General features: G+C 41.7%; 1 protein-coding gene and 1 long non-coding RNA gene across 5 annotated transcripts in view; one reads left to right on the top strand and one right to left on the bottom strand.

Moving 5' to 3' along the window:
• The window catches only part of BIN2 (bridging integrator 2), a 67,005-nt gene extending 49,254 nt beyond the window's left edge, over positions 1-17,751 (bottom strand). The window contains exon 1 of the mRNA XM_060195360.1: positions 17,503-17,751. Coding sequence (XP_060051343.1) covers positions 17,503-17,667 — 165 coding nt within the window. The 5' untranslated portion in view covers positions 17,668-17,751. The remainder of the gene's footprint in view (positions 1-17,502) is intronic.
• LOC132539519 (uncharacterized) overlaps positions 1-20,272 on the top strand; it is an 85,366-nt gene that overhangs the window by 2,435 nt on the left and 62,659 nt on the right. The gene's annotated exons all lie outside the window — the stretch shown is intronic.

Raw genomic sequence — 20,272 nt, 5'->3', positions numbered from 1 at the left:
AAGCAGTAGAGGGCAGAGAGAATAGAATCAATGAGGCTGAAGACAGAATTAGCAAGATTGAGGATGAATTAGAGACAACTAAAGAAGAAGTAAGAGATCTCAAAAAGAGATTAAGAGATGCTGAAAACAACAACAGAGTCCTATGGGATGACTTCAAAAGAAACAATATACGCATTATTGGCTTACCAGAGGAAGAAAGAGAAGGGGAGGAAGAAAGCGTTCTCCAGGCCATAATAGCTGAAAATTTCTCTAGTCTAGACAACACCAAAGACATAAAGATTCAAGAAGCCCAGAGGGTCCCAAACAGAATTAACCCAGACCTAAAGACACCAAGACATGTCATACTTAGATTGGAAAGGAATAAGGATAAAGAAAGGATCCTCAAGGCTGCAAGAGAAAAACAAAGAGTCACATACAAAGGAAAACCCATAAGATTAGCAGCAGACTTCTCCATACAAACACTACAGGCCAGAAGAGAATGGCAAGATATCTATCGAGTGCTCAATGAGAAAGGCTTTCAGCCAAGAATACTATATCCTGCTAGATTGTCATTCAGACAAGATGGAAGCATCAAAACCTTCTCAGACAAGCAACAGTTGAAGGAAGCAACCATCACCAAGCCTGCCCTGAAAGAAGTTCTGAAAGGTCTCCTATAAATAGACCACCACAAATAGGACATATATCAAAACACTCTAAAACTCTACAAGAATGGCGTTAAAATATCTTCAATCTTTGATATCAATCAATGTGAATGGCCTGAATTCACCTATTATAAGACAGAGTAGGAAGATGGATCAGAAAACACAACCCAACAATATGTTGTCTACAGGAAACTCACCTAACGCAACAAGACAAACACAGACTTAAAGTGAAAGGATGGAAAACTATCATTCAAGCCAATGGCCCACAAAAAAGGGCAGGAACAGCTATTCTCATATCTGACATGATAGACTTTAAAATACATAAGATTAAAAAAGATAGGAATGGACACTACTTAATGCTCAGAGGATCAGTCAATCAAGAGGACTTAACAATTATTAATATCTATGCACCCAATGAGAAGCCATCTAAATACATCAAACTTCTACTGAAAGAGCTACAGCAATATATTAACAGTAACACAATCATAGTAGGGGACTTCAACACCCCACTATCTCAACTTGACAGATCATCCAGGAAGAAAATCAGTAAAGACATAAGGGAGCTAAATGAAGAGATAGATAAACTAGAACTATTGGACATTTTCAGAGTCATTCATCCCAAGAAACTGGAATACACATTTTACTCAAATCCACATGGATCATTCTCAAGGATAGACCATATGTTAGGCCACAAAGACAGCATCAGCCAATTCAAGAGCACTGAAATCATCCCAAGCATCTTCTCAGACCACAGTGGAATTAAACTAACACTTAACAATCAACAAAAGATTAGTAACAGTGCCAAAATGTGGAAGCTCAACAGTACACTTCTTAACAACTTCTGGGTCAAAGAGGAAATCAAGGAAGAAATCAAAATGTTTCGAGAGTTCAATGAAAATGAAGACACAAGCTATCAAACTATTTGGGACACAGCTAAAGCAGTCCTAAGAGGGAAGTTCATAGCTATACAAGCACACATTAGGAAACAAGAAAAGGCACAAATTAGCAGCCTGATTGCACATCTTAAAGACCTAGAAGAAGAACAACAAAGGAACCCTAAAGCAACCAGAAGGACAGAAATTACTAAAGTTAGGGCAGAAATAAATAACATTGAGAATAGGAAAACCATACAAAAGATCAATGAAAGTAAATGTTGGTTCTTCGAAAGAGTAAACAAAATCGACAAACCTTTAGCCAGACTCACAAAACAAAAAAGGGAGAAGACCCAAATAAATCGGATAGTAAATGAAAGAGGAGATATCACAACAGACATTGCAGAAATTCAACATATCATGCGAGGCTTCTATGAACAACTATATGCCACCAAGTTAGAGAACCTGGAAGAAATGAATGATTTCCTAGATACCTACCAACTTCCAAAACTAAGTAAAGAGGAAGTGGATAACATGAACAGGCCTATCACAGCTAATGAAATTGAAACAGTTATCAAAAATCTTCCCAAAAATAAAAGTCCTGGACCAGATGGTTTTACAAATGAATTCTACAAAACTTTCAAAGAAGAACTAATACCTCTACTTTTAAAAGTCTTCCAGAAGATTGAAGACACTGGAATACTCCTTGCCAGCTTCTATGAAGCCAACATCACCCTGATACCAAAAGCAGAAAGGGACACAACCAAAAAAGAAAACTACAGACCAATATCTCTGATGAACATAGATGCGAAAATATTGAACAAAATTCTAGCCAACCGGATACAGCAGTATATCAAAAAGATTGTTCATCATGACCAAGTGGGGTTTATCCCAGGCATGCAAGGTTGGTTTAATATACGTAAATCAATCAATGTGATCCACCACATCAACAAAAGCAAGACCAAAAACCACATGGTCATATGAATAGATGCAGAGAAAGCCTTTGACAAAATACAACATCCCTTTATGATCAAAACACTACAAAAAAAAGGAATAGATGGAAAATTCCTGAAGATAGTGGAGTCTATATATAGCAAACCTACAGCCAACATCATACTCAATGGTGAAAAACTGGAAGCATTTCCCCTCAGATCAGGTACTAGACAGGGCTGCCCACTATCACCATTACTATTCAACATAGTGTTGGAAGTTCTTGCCATAGCAATCAGGCAGGAGCAAGGAATTAAAGGAATACAGATTGGAAGAGAAGAAGTCAAACTCTCCTTATTTGCAGATGACATGATAGTATACATGGAAAAACCTAAGGAATCTAGCAAGAAGCTTTTGGAAATCATCAGGCAATACAGTAATGTGTCAGGCTATAAAATTAACATTCAAAAGTCAGTGGCATTCCTCTGTGCAAACACTAAGTTAGAAGAAATTGAAATCCAGAAATCAGTTCCTTTTTCTATAGCAACAAAAACAATAAAATATCTAGGAATAAACCTAACCAAAGAAGTGAAAGACTTGTATACTGAAAATTATGAGTCACTACTCAAAGAAATTGAAAAAGACACAAAGAAGTGGAAAGATATTCCATGCTCATGGGTTGGAAGAATTAACATCATCAAAATGAATATATTACGCAGAGCCATCTACAAATTTAATGCTATCCCCATCAAGATCCCAAGCACATTTTTTAGGAGAATAGAACAAATGCTACAAATGTTTATCTGGAACCAGAAAAGACCTAGAATTGCCAAAACAATCTTGAGAAAAAAGAACAGAACCGGAGGCATCACACTGCCAGATCTCAAACTATATTATAGGGCCATTGTCATCAAAACTGCTTGGTACTGGAACATGAACAGACACACTGACCAGTGGAATAGAATTGAGAGCCCAGAAATGAGGCCCCACACCTATGGACATCTAATCTTTGACAAAGGGGCCCAGACTATTACATGGGGAAAGCAGAGTCTCTTCAACAAATGGTGTTGGAAACAATGGGTTGAAACATGCAGAAGAATGAAGCTGAATCACTGTATTTCACCAAATACAAAAGTAAATTCCAAGTGGATCAAGGACTTGGATGTTAGACCAGAAACTATCAGATACTTAGAGGAAAATATTGGAAGAACTTTTTTCCGCATAAATTTTAAAGACATTTTCAATGAAACGAATCCAATTACAAGGAAGACTAAGGCAAGTATAAACCTATGGGACTACATCAAATTAAAAAGCTTCTTCACAGCAAAAGAAACCACTACCCAAATCAAGAGACCCCTCACAGAATGGGAGAAGATCTTTACATGCCATACATCAGATAAGAGTTTAATAACCAACATATATAAAGAGCTTGCCAGACTCAACAACAAGACAACAAATAACCCCATCCAAAAATGGGGGGAGGAATTGGACAGAATATTCACCACAGAAGAGATCCAAAAGGCCGAGAAACACATGAAAAAATGCTCCAAGTCTCTGATTGTCAGAGAAATGCAAATCAAGACAACAATGAGATATCACTTCACTCCTGTGAGAATGTCACACATCAGAAAAGGTAACAGCAGCAAATGCTGGAGAGGATGTGGGGTCAAAGGAACCCTCCTGCACTGCTGGTGGGAATGTCAATTGGTCCAACCTCTGTGGAGAACAGTCTGGAGAACTCTCAGAAGGCTAGAAATGGACCTACCCTATGACCCTGCAATTCCCCTCCTGGGGATATATCCTAAGGAACCCAACACATCAATCCAAAAAGATCTGTGTACACATATGTTCTTGGCAGCACAATTTGTAATAGCCAAAACCTGGAAGCAACCCAGGTGTCCAACAACAGATGAGTGGCTGAGCAAGTTGTGGTATATATACACAATGGAATACTACTCAGCTGTAAAAAATGGTGACTTCACCGTTTTCAGCCGATCTTGGATGAACCTTGAAAAAATCATGTTGAGTGAAATAAGTCAGAAACAGAAGGATGAATATGGGATGATCTCACTCTCAGGCCGAAGTTGAAAAACAAGATTAGAAAAGAAAACACAAGTCGAACCTGAAATGGAATTGGAGTATTACACCAAAGTAAAAGACTCTGGGGTGGGTGGGTGGGTGGGGAGAATACAGGTCCATGAAAAATGATGAATGAAATAGTGGGGGTTGTATTGCTAAATGGGAATCTGGGGAATGTTATGCATGTAAAAAAAAAAAAAAGAAGTAGAGACGCAAAGCAGAAATTGACTGAGTTTGGAGTATGGCACCAAAGTAAGAAAGCAGAAGTATACTAGAGTTTGCAGTGAGTACCTCCCTAATACTTCCTCTCCACTTTTCCAAGCTTTGGGTCCATGATTGCTCAACAATTTGTTTGGCTTTGTATGTTAACTCTCTTTTCAGTCACCAGGTTCCAGGTGTCATCAGGATGCCGGCCAGACTTCCCTGGATTGAAGACACCACCAATGTGTCCTGGAGCTCAGCTTCCCCAGAGACCCATCCTACTAGGGAAAGAGAGAGGCAGACTGGGAGTATGGACCGACCAGTCAACGCCCATGTTCAGCGAGGAAGCAATTACAGAAGCCAGACCTTCTACCTTCTGCAACCCTCAATGACCCTGGGTCCATGCTCCCAGAGGGATAGAGAATGGGAAAGCTATCGGGGGAGGGGGTGGGATATGGAGATTGGGCGGTGGGAATTGTGTGGAGTTGTACCCCTCCTCCCCTATGGTTTTGTTAATTAATCCTTTCTTAAATAAAAAAACAAACAAAAAAAAAAAAACAAGGGCAACGAAATGGGAAAAATGGCCTCCAGGAGCAATGGACTCATAGTGCAGGCACCAAGCCTCAGCAATAACCCTGGAGGCAAAAAAAGAATTTGGAATGTAACATGATGCTGAAAAAAGAAAAACATTTTGTAATTCTTCTTAAATCGAGGAATTCTATGGGGTATGCAGCAGTATGCTAGGGATATATATATGTATATATCAAATAAAGAAGGTATAATATCCTTAAATGACATTGTTATTTACAGTAGGGTTTTTTTTGGTAGGGGGCTAGTAGGGATAGAGATATATTAAAACAAAGATTAATGAAAAGGTAGTAAGGTGGCTCAGTCATTGAACATATGCTTTGGATGATGAAGCTCTGATTTCCATCCCTGACACTGCATAGAACAGAGGAGTGGTGCTCTGGTCTTTCTCCCTCAAAAGTTTTTTTTCATGAGAAGAATGCAAAATGTGCATTAATTTGATATGATTTTTATTTATTAAATTTAAGAAAGAAGAAGAGGGAGGGAGGCAAGCCAGAGCAACACTTTAGAACATGTAGTACAACCGGGGATCAAGCCAGGAAGCTCAGGCATGAAAAACTGAGCTACCTCTCCAGCACACATGTGCATTGATTTTAAGTATACGGCGTGAGACTTGAAGTGGTTTACCACTCAGGAGACACTTTTCCAGTTACAGCAGCACGGGTGTCTATAGAACCGGGCTAGGGAAGTGAGCCTTGTACATTTGAACAAGCTAGTACATATACAATGTGCAAGGATCCAGGTTCAAGTCCCTGATCCTTGCCTTCAGCGGGGGGATGAGTCATGAGTTTCTTTTTCTCTCCTTCTGTCTTCCCTTTGTATTTCTCCCTGTTGCTGGGGGTGGGGGGTGCAACAGGAACGGTGGAGTCATCATGCAGGCAATGGTGGTAAAGCAAAGCAAAAAACACTCAGCTATAAATTAAAGCTATCCATGTCCATTAAATCTCTACTGGAAACTGAGAGTCAAGCATCATCCTTAAGTCTCAGTGCTCATGCAAAGGACATGGCATAAAAAAGATATAGTACATTTTCATAGGAAACATTCATTTATAAATAATTCCTTTTTAAAATTTTTTATTTATAAAAAGGAAACATTGACAAAATTAAATAGTGATTTATATGACTGCAAATTGATAGGCGTATACATAAACACCATTCCCACCACCCAAAGACTGTGTGTCCCCCCCTACCCTACCCCAAGCCCCATGAAGCTGAACATTCACCCTCACCCTCCACCCAGAGTTTTTTCTTTGGTGCCCTACTCATAAATAAGTAATTTCTTTTTTTTTTATTTCTTTATTGGGAAATTAATGTTTTACATTCAAAAGTAAATACAATAGCTTGTACATGCATAACATTCCCCAGTTTCCCATATAACAATACAACCCCCACTATGTCATTTATCATCCTTCATGGACCTGTATTCTCCCCACCCACCCACCCCAGAGTCTTTTACTTTGGTGCAATATGCCAATTCCATTTCAGGTTCTACTTGTGTTTTTTTGTTTTTTTTTTTCTTCTGATCTTGTTTTTCAACTTCTGCCTGCGAGTGAGATCATCCCATATTCATCCTTCTGTTTCTGACTTATTTCACTTAACATGAATTTTTCAAGGTCTATCCAAGATTGGCTGAAAATGGTGAAGTCACCATTTTTTACAGCTGAGTAGTATTCCATTGTGTATATAGACCACAACTTGCTCAGCTACTCATCTGTTGTTGGACACCTCGGTTGCTTCCAGGTTTTGGCTATTACAAATTGTGCTGCCAAGAACATATGTGTACACAGATCTTTTTGGATGGATGTGTTGGGTTCCTTAGGATATATCCCCAGGAGAGGAATTGCAGGATCATAGGGTAGGTCCATTTCTAGCCTTCTGAGAGTTCTTCAGACTGTTCTCCACAGAGGTTGGACCAATTGACATTCCCACCAGCAGTGTAGGGAGGTTCCTTTGACCCCACACCCTCTCCAGCATTTGCTGCTGTTACCTTTTCTGATGTACGACATTCTCACTCAAAGGAGTGAAGTGGTATCTCATTGTTGTCTTTATTTGCATTTCTCTGACAATCAGAGACTTGGAGCATTTTTTCATGTGTTTCTAGGCCTTTTGGATCTCTTCTGTGGTGAATATTCTGTCCATGTCCTCCCCCCATTTTTGGATGGGGTTATTTGTTGTCTTGTTGTTGAGTTTGGCAAGCTCTTTATATATGTTGGTTATTAAACTCTTATCTGATGTATGGCATGTAAAGATCTTCTCCCATTCTGTGAGGGATCTCTTGGTTTGGGCAGTGGTTTCTTTTGCTGTGAAGAAGCTTTTTAATTTGATGTAGTCCCATAGGTTTATACTTGCCTTAGTCTTCTTTGTAATTGGATTCGTTTCATTGAAGATGTCTTTAAAATGTATGCGGAAAAGAGTTCTGCCAATATTTTCCTCTAAGTATCTGATAGTTTCTGGTCTAACATCCAAGTCCTTGATCCACTTGGAATTTACTTTTGTATTTGGTGAAATACAGTGGTTCAGTTTCATTCTTCTGCATGTTTCAACCCATTTATTCCAACACCATTTGTTGAAGAGACTCTGCTTTCCCTATTTAATAGTCTGGGCCCCTTTGTCAAAGATTAGATGTCCATAGGTGTGAGGGCTATAAATAAGTAATTTCATGTAGTCAGAAAGTCCTGAAATTTCTGCCAGAAATTCCCATTTTGGAAAAAAAACACTGCTGGGTGGTGGTGGTGGTGGTGGTGGTGGTGGTGGTGGGTAGATAGCATACTGATTATGCAAAGAGATTCTCATACCTGAGGCTCAATAGTCCCAGGTTCAGTCCCCCACACCACCATAAACCAGAGCTGAGTTGTGCTCTGGTAAGAAAACAAACAAACAAAAACACTGCTGTCCCCCAAGTCCTCAACTACTTCAATCACCTACTTCTCTTTCCTACTCCATCAAATCCTCACCATCTCCATCTATGAAAACCATGCTATGCTTTCTGATCTTCATGCCTGGCTTTAGTCTGAAATTTTACTGCCTCTCATCTGCCTGCTGTAGTAGGTTAGGCCCAAGATGCTTCTTAAAATATTTTAGTGACTCATCTTCCCAATACATTTTTTAATCAAATGTCCATTCACTGTCTACAAATTGTCAGTAGCACTTCTAGTTTCCTTCGTAAGGCATTCTGTTGCTAGTTGGAGATACTATTCCTTTTGGAGTGTCCTTCCTCATCTTGTCTGTTAGGCAAATATCTAAAACTATGCAATTCATACTCTATCCTTTGTGACATTAATGGTATTTACTTCATTCCATAAACTGAGTTAATCACAACATTCTTGTAACTTACTTTTGCAACTTCTATACCATGCATTTCTTCTCCTTTCTTTTTCTTTTCACCAGCTTTAGCTTATGGTAGAGTTGGGGATTGAACCTGAGACCTCTGGTGCTTTAGGCATGAGAGTCCTTTTGTGTATCTATCATGCTATTTCCCAGCCCCCTATACTTCTATAACTGCTTCATTACTTGTACCTATTTGCGTCTCCTTAAAAACTCTGAGCTCTTTTGAGGATTGGGCACTGACCTTACTTGTTTACATTTCCTTGTACTTAGGAAATAGATATTTATTAGGAAGGAGAATGAGACTGGTTTAGGAGAGGATGGATGGACTGAGCCTGGAAATAGTATTTTGTTAGATTGAAATGGAGTACAAAAGGTGTTATTTCAGTCAAGGCACATCCATCAAAGTACTAAGAATAAACAAACTGACATGTAGCATCATGAGGTCACTCAGCATGATTCAGGGCATGCTACAGGGAGTGATGAGTAAAGAAGCTAGAGAGATTAGAGTCTCATTGTGAAGGACTCTGAATCACATATAAGAGTGCCCAGATTCTGGGAGTGAGGCAGGCAGCATGTAGAAACTGTCACCCAAGTGTCTCCATTCTTAATCTTGGTAACATGTGTGTTCAACCAGGTGTGACACTATCCAGCCCCTTCATTCTTAATCTTTAATCTTGGTTCTAGCACTTCTTACTTTAGAGCTCTCTATATAGTGGTTAAGATCACAGGCTTCAGAATAAGACAGACAGATGTCCACATCTTCGCCTTCCAATTACTGGCAATATGCCTTTGGAAAAAAAATCACTTAAAGGGGCCAGGTGGTGGCGCACCTGGTTAAGTACACATGCTACCACGCACCTGGTTAAGTGCACATGCTACCACGCACCTGGTTAAGTGCACATGCTACCACGCACCTGGTTAAGTGCACATGCTACCACGCACCTGGTTAAGTGCACATGCTACCATGCACAAGGGCCTGGGTTGGAGCACCCAGTCCCCACCTGCAGGGGAAAGTTTTGCAAGTGATGAAGCAGTGCTATAGGTATCTCTCTGTCTCTCCCCCTCCTTATCTCCCCTTTCCCTCTTGATTTTTGGCCGTCTCTATCAAATAAATAAATCTAATAAAAATTTTAAAAATGAAAAAAATCACTTAAATATTGGAGTTCATTTTACAGAATGCTTCATCTTTCCATAAAGATAACATTATTTCCCGAAGATGTTGGGAGAATAAAATGCTACATGTGTAAATTGCTTTCACAGTGTGACCTGATAGTGAGTAATCAACAGAAATCTGCTATTCTGGAAAAGTGCAAGAGACTGGCACACTTTAGTGATGGCTTTTCTGGTCAGTATCAGGCTACCCCATCATCTGGGGCTCTAGTTAGGGAATCCTTGGATTCCCATGTAGATATAATGGGCCTAGATCTCTAACAGATCCCTCTTCCACTATCACTGGTCATTTCCATCAAGAACATCATCATAAGCCGCCCTGTGGGCCTCTCCGGGACCTTGCCCTCACTCTAGAGCAGCAATGATAGGTGCTGCCCTACTCTCTGAAGGGAGGCTGGGTCAACCCACTCTACCACTTGAGGAAGGCTGGTTCTGAAATGAGTACAACTAGAATGGTACTAGTTGTGACCATGGACTGCAAGTTCACACTGACAGGGACTCAGGTTAAACAGTCTTCTGTGCTAAATATGAATAGATATGGGCCCTAGGTCAGATCAGTAGGGTTAAAAGTTAATGGTATTTATATACTTTTCTCATATTTTGCAGCTACTCTCTACCCTAATCCAGCTGTCTAAGTTCTGTTCTCAACTCTGACACCATCTTCCCAGACAATACTTTTAGTCCACCTGCATGTTAGCTATTAGGCTCAGGCAAAAATTAATAAAGTCACAGGCCCCTCGGAATATACCTAAAATAGACTTCCTAGATTCTTCCAATACGAAGACCCCTATTTTTATCTGCTCTACTCTAATCTTTAGGATCCTGTATATGAAACATTTTGTCCTGCTTTGTATCTTACCACCTTTCAGCCACCATGTTGCAGATGCTACCTTAATGCCATCCTGACTTCCTGGGGAAGATGACCTCACTAATGTGTCCTGGAACCTCACCTCCCCAGAGGTCTCTCCCACGAGGGAAAGACAGAAATAGGCTGGAGGTACGGGTCAGCCTGCCAGTGCTCATGTCTAGGAGAGAAGCAATTACAGAAACCAGACCTTCCAGTTTCTGCACCCCATAAAGAATTTTGGTCCATACTCCCCGAGGGAAAAAGAATAAGGAAGCTTCCAGTGGTGGGGATGGGGCACACAACTCTGGTGGTGAGAACTGTGTGGAATTGTACCTGTTATCTTACAATCTTGCTAATCATTATTATTAAATGACTAAAAATTTTTTAATCTGCTATTATCAGTATCTAGTTCTACTCCCATATGAATACCTGTCATTATTATTATTATTATTATTATTATTATATGTGTTTGTCTATACCTATATATGTGTTATTCTCTATCTCCAATTCCACTTCACTAACACTGGGTTCTGAGTATGTTAGTCATCTTCTGTAGCTCCTCCTCCCATCCCTGCAAGCCTGCCCACAACAAGAAAGTTACAAAACCACCTTGTTTAGCGGTAAGAGCAGCTTTCACTTCCTTCCTGCTACCCCTCCCTTCCTTTGCCTCAGACCTGGGTTCTTAAGTGGAGTGGACTGAAAGGGTAGGTACGAGTCAACTTACTTTAGAGTCAATGTGGTGGCCAGGTGGTAGCACAGATTAAGTGCACATTTTACCTAGTGCAAGGACCTGGGTTCAAGCCCCCGCTCCCTACTTGCAGGGGGTCTGCTTCACAAGTGAGTGGTGAATTAATGAGCAGTGAAGCAGGTCTGCAGGTGTTTATCTTTCTCTCCCTCTCTCTATATCCTCATTCGCTCTCAATTTCTCTCTGTCCTCTCTAATAAAATGAAAAAAAAAAAAAAAAGGAAAAATGTCCTCAGGAGTGGTGGATTCATAGTGCCAGGCACCAAGCCTCAGAAACTGGAGGCAAAAAGAGGAATCAAAGTAGTAAATAGCACATCTCAGAAGCAGATTAATATCCCCAATACATAAAAACATCAAGGCAAAAAGGATTGGAGGATGTGGTAGCATGTGTCCTAAGGGACACATCTTCAATTCCCAAAGTGAAAAGAAGAGTATTAACATCCTAGAAACAAAACCCTCTAGCCATGGACTAAAGTCTTGTTGCCGTGGCAACAGGGTTATTTATGTGTTTGGACACTGTACATGTTGTATATATATTCTTCCTTGAGGGAAGGATATTCCAGATACTCCACAGATGTTCATTGAAAGAATAAATGACTCTTTTGTACTGTGGTGTGAAGGAATGAGCCTATGGCCTCACACGTTCACAACACCATTTCTAGACAGCCTCCTTAGGACAATTTCTTCAACCTTGTTATGTCAGGGAGAGGAGAACCCATGGGTGTGCTGTTACAGTCTGTGGTGCTTATTTAAAGCCAGCAATACTCTATTTGTCAAGCTTTCTTCCAGCCCAATAAATTCTCCTTTGAGGTCACATCCTAATAGAAACCCAGGTAATGCCAATCTCGTAAAGTTTTCTTGCCTTTAGAATTCTGCCAAATTTTGCTGAGTTTAGCAACTGAGAAACTAGAATACAGATATTTTGAGAGAAAGAAAATATGGCAAAAACCTAAAACTTGGTGGATACAGGTGAAGAATATGCCAGTATTCACTGACTTCTCTTAACTTTTGTATAGAGATGGGAGGATAAAGCTTTAAAAAACTTTTAAAGAACTGCATATATGTTTTGTGGCCACAGGTCCTCATCATAGTCATTTATCATATTTCAGTTCATTCGATTTAGTTAATGTCAATGGGCAATGACTATTTCAAAGCTACTACAGAATTTTATTTTAAGAATTGTCTTAGGGAGGCCAGGTGGCAGTGCACTGGGTTGAGCGCACGTAGTAGGAAGTGCAAGGAACTGCCCAAGGATCGTGGTTTGAGCCCCCAGCTCCCCACCTGCACGGGGGTCACTTCACAAGAGGTGAAGTAGGTCTGCAGGCGTCTTTCTGTCTCTTTCCTCTATCTCCCTCTCCTCTCCCAATTTATCTCCGTCCTATCTAATAAAATGGAAAAAACAGCCTCTAGTATAGGTGGATTCCTTGTGCAGGTACGGAGCCATGGAGGCAAAACAACAACAAATAAATAAATAAATAAATAAATAAACAATAATGTTCTTAGATGCGATAGAAGTATATAGCAATGAAATAAATCTTTATTTTTAGGATATGCTAAAGTCTGCTCTTTTTTATATGGGTCGACTATACTTACTATACTTTCCAGCCTTTCCCCTACCATACCCTGTGCTCAAAGTCAGATGTATTTCTCTCTATCCTGCCTAACAAGATTTCTAGACTCCGTGCCTTGCTCATACCTCATCTGGAATACTCTAACCACTTGCCTGAGGAACAATCACCCATTGCCCCTATCTCAAACTCAGGCTCCACTATAAAATTTCCTCCCACTTTTCTCAATCTTTCTGACACACGATCTTCAGGTAGGTCACTTACTTTATTTAAAACAAAACAAAATAGAACAAAAAATAGATTGTAAACTTCTAGCATGCAAGGAATGCCTCTTGCTCATCTCTAAATCCCCCTAGATCCAATTCAATCTTTAGGACAAAGATTTTTTCTTAAATAATTATTGATTGAGTCCTCTGGAATACAAGCTAAATACAATTCAATGTAGGGAAAAGACCAGCAAAGAATCGGTAAACAATGTCTTTTTTTTTTTTTTTTTTTTGTGGAGGCGGGTGGGAAGGGATCTGACAGGTTTGCCCCTGAGAAATCACAAACAGATGGTAAAATCATTAGTTTAAAATCTGAAGATATATCCCACTGTAAACAGAAAAAAAAAACCAGTTTGAATTCAGTGTTGAGTTTGGGTGGGAACTAGAAAGTAAGAAGACAAATACTTCACCTCCATTATATGTAAAAGTCACCAGACTTACTCATAGCTTTTCAGAGGGTGTGGCTTGAGCAAAAGGAGAGAGAAGATCAGCAGGAAGTGGGGAGGCACAGATGTTTGGGTGGTTTGGCAGGAACCTTGTAAAGAAAGTAGACTTAGGTTGGGATCCAAAGGCAAGAAAACTGGGTTTCAGTGATAATTTGACCGCTTGTCAATCTCTCTCTTTCTCTCTTTTTTTTTTTGCCTTCAGGGTATTGCTGACTACAAATCCACTGCTCCTGTCGCCTTTTGTTTTTTTCTTTGGATAGGACAGAGAGAAATTGAGAGAGAAGAGGAAGATAGGGAGACAGAAAGACATCTGTAGACCTGCTTCACTAATTGTGAGGTGACCCCCCCCCTGAGGTGGGGAGCCAGGGCCTCAAACTGGGATCCTTTAGTGGGTCCTTGCACTTAATACTATGTCAGCTTAACCTGGTGAGCCACCGCCTGGACTCCCCCCACACACACACACTTGTCAATCTCTTTGAGCTTATTTTCCTCACTTCTAAAATTGGGATACTTATAACATGCTTAATGGATTGAAAAGATGAAGTTAGATTCTATCAGGACAATGTTAGCTCTGTAAGGGAGGACTCGGGATTTTCTATTCCTGTGCTTCACCCTTAGTTGGTACTTCAGTAAGATGATCACAGCTAAATGCTAAATTTATCTATAGAAAAATCTGTCTTGGGAGAACTACTGCAGTCCCCAACAGAGGGGATGGGGACACAGAACTCTGGCGGTGCGAACAGAGTGGAATTATACCCTATTATCTTATAACCTTGTAAATCAATATTCAATCACTAATAAAAAAAGTATAAAAAAGGAGTAATTTTTCTATAGAAAATTTACAGTCCCAGGAAGTCCTTTCTTTTAACTAACTCACTACTCTTTATCTTCCCAAACTCAAGAGCCAGTGAGATAGTTCACATGGAAAAATACCTGCTTTGCCCCTGGCCTCCGTTGCACTGAGTGAAGCTTCAGTGTTGTGGTCTTTCTGTCACCCTCTAATGGAAAATGTCAGCTCAGCATGGTGAAAAACCCCTAGTTTCACAACAAAGCAAAACAAAGCAAGACTTCTTGACCTCAAGGTCTCCAGCAGACTGAGTTACATTCCAGGCCTTTTAACACAAAGTCCAGGTAGCACCTACTACTAGTGTGTCACCTGTACTGCTCCAAGTTCAACCTACTTGTCCTTATGTCTAAAATTGGGTTCAGAGTATGTTCTTGTTTTCTGCATAAACCTAGGAGCTAGTACTCCAGGTTAACTTTGAGTTTGCTCCTTTCTCTGCCTCCTTTGGCCAGTTCTCATCTAGGGAAATCTTTAATTCAGGATTCATGAAGCCCTCTCTCCTCACTTTGATGTCTTTACTGCACTGAGTTCCCGGATCATGGGATATCAACTCTGTCATCTCTCTGGTTCAGAATCTAAAGCCCAGAGCAGGTATATTATTTACCTAAGACTTCTATATCCATGCTTAGTTAGGAAAGGAGAGAAATTCCAAAGCAAGTCATAGTGTTGATGATAGGCTAGATAAGGACAGAAAGTGAAGGATTAAGGTAAAAATAATTAGTGTCTTTTAAAAAAATAACTATTGGGGCTGAGTGGTGGCACATCTGGTTGAGTGTATAGGTCACAATGTGCAAGGACCTGGGTTCAAGCCTGCAGCGCCCACCTGCAGGGGGAAAGCTTTGCAATTATTGAAGCAGTGCTGCAGGTGTCTCTCTGTCTCCCTCTCTCTCACCCCCTTCCCTCTCAATTTCTGGCTCTCTCTACCCAATAAATAAATAGGTTAAAAATTTTGGGGGGCCTGGTGGTAGCACAGTGGGTTAAGTGCACATGGTGCAAAGCACAAGGACTGGTGTAAGGATCCTGGTTACAGCTCCCAGCTCCCCACCTACAGGGGAGTCGCTTCACAAGTGTGAAGCAGGTGTGCAGGTGTCTATCTTTCTCTCCCCCTCTGTCTCCCCTCCTCTCTCCATTTCTCTCTGTCATATACAACAACAACAATAGCTATGGTGACAATAATAATAATGACAACAACAAGGGTAACAAAATGGGAAAAAATGGTCTCCAGGAGCAGTGGATTCGTAGTGCAGGCACCGAGCCCCAGCAATAACCCTGGAAGAAAAAAAAAAAAATTCTTTAAAAAAATAACTATTATCCATGATTTGTTTTGATTTTTTTTTTTTTTTGCCTCCAGGGGCTCAGTGCCTGCACCACGAATCCACTGCTTCTGGAGCCTATTTTTTCCCCTTTTGTTGCCCTTGCTTATCATTGTTGTTGCTATTACTATTCTTGTATTGCTGTCTTTGTTGTTGGATAGGACAGAGAGAAACCGAGAGGAGGGGAAGACAGAGAGGGGGAGAGAAAGACAGACACCTGCAGACCTGCTTCACTGCTTGAAGCGATGCCCCTGAAGGTGGGGAGCTGGGGCTCGAACCTGGATCCCTATGCTGGTTGTTGCGCTCTGCGCCACGTGCACTTAACCTGCTGTGCTACTGCTCGACCCCCTCAAATTTTGTTTTTTGTTCTTGTTCTTCTAATCCACAGTGTAGCTAGTTTACTCCTCTTTAGTGCCCTGTACATAGATAGCCCCTACACTTCTTCTAAAAGCAAGACCTTCCTATGTGCTCTGTTCTCTATCAGACTTGTAGCAAGACATCCTATGGAGAGATTAAAACTCTGATTAGAGGTGAAGTTAGGGTAGGGTCAAGTAAGAGAGTCTGGCTAAACAAACATTTTCCTCTGCTCTATCACATGACACAGCAACTTCCTCAGACAATGATAGAAAAACTCTATTTTTTCTTCTTCCCCCACCTTCCAGCAATTCTGTTGATAATCTCATTTGGGAGAGCTTGTACTTTCCTGAGTTGCACCCTTTTGGCTTCCTATACCATCTCATACCATCCCATATCATCTTCCCATACCATCTCACCTACCAGGGTGTTGACGGGTGGAGAGCAGAGGTTCAGGTGAGAAGCAAAGCCACCTACCAGGTTTTTCCCTTGGACAGGAAGACATAAAAATGCTGTGTAGAGAAGTGTTCCCGTAATCTACTATAGGCAGATACCTTACAGGTGACAACCAGTTTAAAAGGTTAGTGCTGGGGTAAGGCCATACAGGGCAATCTGATGGACTGCTACTTTTATCTCCAGGAGGAGGACATTAATAAGAAAGCGGTGGTACAGGAAGCAGATATGGGTTACTGCTTACTTCAGTGTAAACACTCACAGGCTAGGCAGGGTCAGGTACTGAGAGAATTAGGCTGATTACTCTAATTTTTTTTTTTTTTTAACCAGAGCACTCACGGTTCAGCTCTGGCTTATGGTGGTGCAGGAGACTGAACCTGGGACTTCAGAGCCTCATGCATGAGAGTCTCTTTGTATAACCATTATGCTATCTACCCCTGCCCTCTAATATTCATGGACGAGACCAAGCTGGTAGTCAGGGACAGCATAGCTGGCCATTGCCATCCTATGTCTTAGGGGTAAATAATCCATTTCTGAACCGTCAATTTCATCAGCTGTCAAATACCATCCTCTCTGAATTACCAAGGCAAAAGCTGGTCTACAGTCAGCCACCAATGCTGATTCTTCTTTCACCTTTTCTGGGTTAGCCTGAGCGATAAGGTTTCTCTCAGACTGTGTCTCCTCGCCTCTCTTATCCTTGGCCACGATCGGCGGATGCTTTCTTTCCCCCTGAGCGCTGCCCCTGTGAAGAGAAGCCTTCCTGCTCCCATCTCCTTGGAAGACAAGGGCCCCTCTTCAGCCCAGCTCTCCCGGGCCCCTCACCAGCCAGCTGCGCCCTCTGCGAGGCCCGGCGCCTACCTTCTCCTGGGCCCTGCTGAACTTCTTCTGCACCTGCTTGGCAAAGAGGCCCGCGGCGCCGCCAGACTTGCCCTCTGCCATCCTGCCGGCTCCCCGGGGGCCGCCTGGCCTGTGGTTTTCTGGTGGCCCCGACAAGGAAGTGAGGCTTCCCGGCATGCATCGCATCCGGCGATGGCGGCAGGGCTGGGGGCCGAGGCCACCTCACCGGGCCCTGCTCCCGCGTGACCTGCACGCCCCGCCCCTAAGGCCTCCAGGCCACCTTGATGGTTGACCCCAAACCGGTGCCACGCGGCTGCGTCGGTGACTCCATGAGGTCTATACTGGCAGAAGGTGACCCATTTGCAGGTCCACCCAGCACCCAGCACCCAGCACCCAGCCTGCAGCCCCTCTAGGCCCAGCGCAGCCAGGTCCGACGAGGTCCCCGGCGTCCGTCCGGCGAGCCCAGGCGAGCTCAGCCCAGGCCTGCCCTCAGGGCGCACGCACTCTAGACCCCCAGTAAGGCTCTCCAGGGCTGGGGTGTGGCAGCCCCCAGCCTGCTGAGCACTTTGCAAATGTGGACCTAGACGATGGTTCAGAAAGCCAGTTAGCTGGAAAAGAACTGCAACAAAAGGTGAAGACAATAGGGATTTCCCCACATTTATTGTATAAGAAACTCCTGTTTCACCCAGATGGGTATGTATCGCTTGGACGCCTGATAAAATGGGTTTCTTAACTCCACGTTGCAGGTTTTTTGTTTTAGCTCTTATTTTTTTTTCCTTTAGGTTGCAAAGTTAGAACGCCTCTAAGCAGCCAAGAGCTGGTAGGGACAGCATGGAAAGGTGACAGGACAACAGGGGTGGAGTTGAAAGGGAGGAGCAACTCTGCTAGAGGTAGAAACAGGTATCCTTAGGAAAAGAATGTTTAGAAGAATGAAGAGGAAAGTATGGAAGGTTTCGCTGAGGACTGAGAATGGTTAGAATAGCACAGTATACTGGATGCCAGTGACTGGTAAAATGTGAAGACAGACTCCATGTGAAAGTTACGGTGGGGTTGCTGAGATTATAATGTTCTCTAGGGAAGAGGTCTCCAGCTGGAAATAACTCCCTGACGTGTGTCAAGGAAAAGCTAGGAATTAAGCATTTTAAATTTGGAATAACCTTTTACTGAAAGGCTTTACAGTGACGTAAAATTTACTGAAGGAAAGGAAAAGAGTCAAAGTATGCTTTCTAAGGAGTGCAGAGGGAAGCTGGAGACCTGAAACAAAATTTGGAGATCCCTACCTGCTCTTGGTTTTCTTAAATTCTGCCCAAACAGACCTATGTCACTCAGGATGAACTGTATGGTAGGCATTGCTGGATGTTGGCAAGCCAAAGATGATTAAAAAAAAAAAAAAAGATTTACATATTTGTAATGAAAGAGAGTGAGAGAAAACCAGAGTATCAGTCTGGCCCATGCAATGCCAGGGATCAAACTTGGAACCTCATGCATACAAGTTCTATACTCTGCCACTGTACCACTTCTCAGGCTGCTAGGATGAATTTTTAAAATGTGATCCCTGGTGACCCAGCAGGTGGCTTAGTGACTTAAGTATTGAACTCTCAAGCATGAGGTCCAGGCATTTGCCATAGTGATGCTCTCTCTCATCTCTATTTAATTAACAAATAAATATTTTAAAAGTGCAATCCGGTGACACACCTAGTTGAGCACAAGTGTTGCCATGCACAGGGACCTAGGTTCAAGCCCCTACTCCCCATCTGCAGGAGGCAAGCTTCAAGGTGGTGAAGCAGTGTTATAGGAGTGTCTCCCTCTCTTCCCCTTCCCTCTCAATTTCTCCCTGTCTCTATCCTATAACAAATAAATTATTTTAAAATGCAATACCCTGTGGATCAGCCTGCCAATGTCTATGTCCAGCAGAGAAGCAGTTACAGAAGCTAAAACTGCTTCTGCACCCCAAAAAGAATTTTGGCCCATGCTCCTAGAGGGAGAGAAATGTTAAGGAAGATGAAAAAAGGAAGGACACTTGGAAGTAGTAATAATTGTAGGTGTTACGTAAAAGGAAGAGAAAGCAGACCATAAAAAAATGGGCAAATATATATGTGTGTATATATATATATATATATATATCCCATATCTGTGATCTTGGGAGAACTATTGCAGTTTACTGTGGAGGGAGTGGGGACAAAGCACTCTGGTGGCGGGAAAGGTGTGGAATTATGCCTCTAATTGTTTTATAATTTTATAAATCAATATTAAATCACTAATAAAGAATTTTCAGAAAAATGCAGTCCAAAAAATGCAACCCCTGACTTCAAGATGCTTAAAGTTGAGAGATACACTGATAATCATGATTATGATTGTTGTAATGTAATTAATTCACGTACAGAGATGGATATAACAATTTCAGATGATCCATTATTAGGGTTTAGTCTGGATGCTATTCTGGGGATGAGCTCAAGGGGTGGTTAAAGAAAATAGAGGTTCTTGATGTTAGTTGGAGAGAACCTCAGTGGATGGTAATATTGTGGGAACACAGAAGATCACTGTGGTTGTCCGGGAGGTGGCACAGTGGATAAAGCATTGGACTCTCAAGCATGAGGTCCTGAGTTCAGTCCCTGGCAGCACATGTACCAGAGTGATGTCTGGTTCTTTCGCTCTCCTCCTATTTCTCATTAATAAATAAATAAAATCTTTAAGAAAAAAAAGACCACTGTCGTAGCATATGTGTTATTTGCAGAAGGAGGTTGCTTTAGTCATATACTCTTCAGCTGTATAGCCCAAACCATTGCTTTTT

The sequence above is a fragment of the Erinaceus europaeus genome, chromosome 7 (assembly GCF_950295315.1).
Source record: "Erinaceus europaeus chromosome 7, mEriEur2.1, whole genome shotgun sequence".
NCBI classification, from domain to species: Eukaryota; Metazoa; Chordata; class Mammalia; order Eulipotyphla; family Erinaceidae; genus Erinaceus; species Erinaceus europaeus.
The sequence above is the reverse complement of the archived record's forward strand: the minus strand, read 5'-3'. Positions and strand labels throughout refer to the sequence as shown.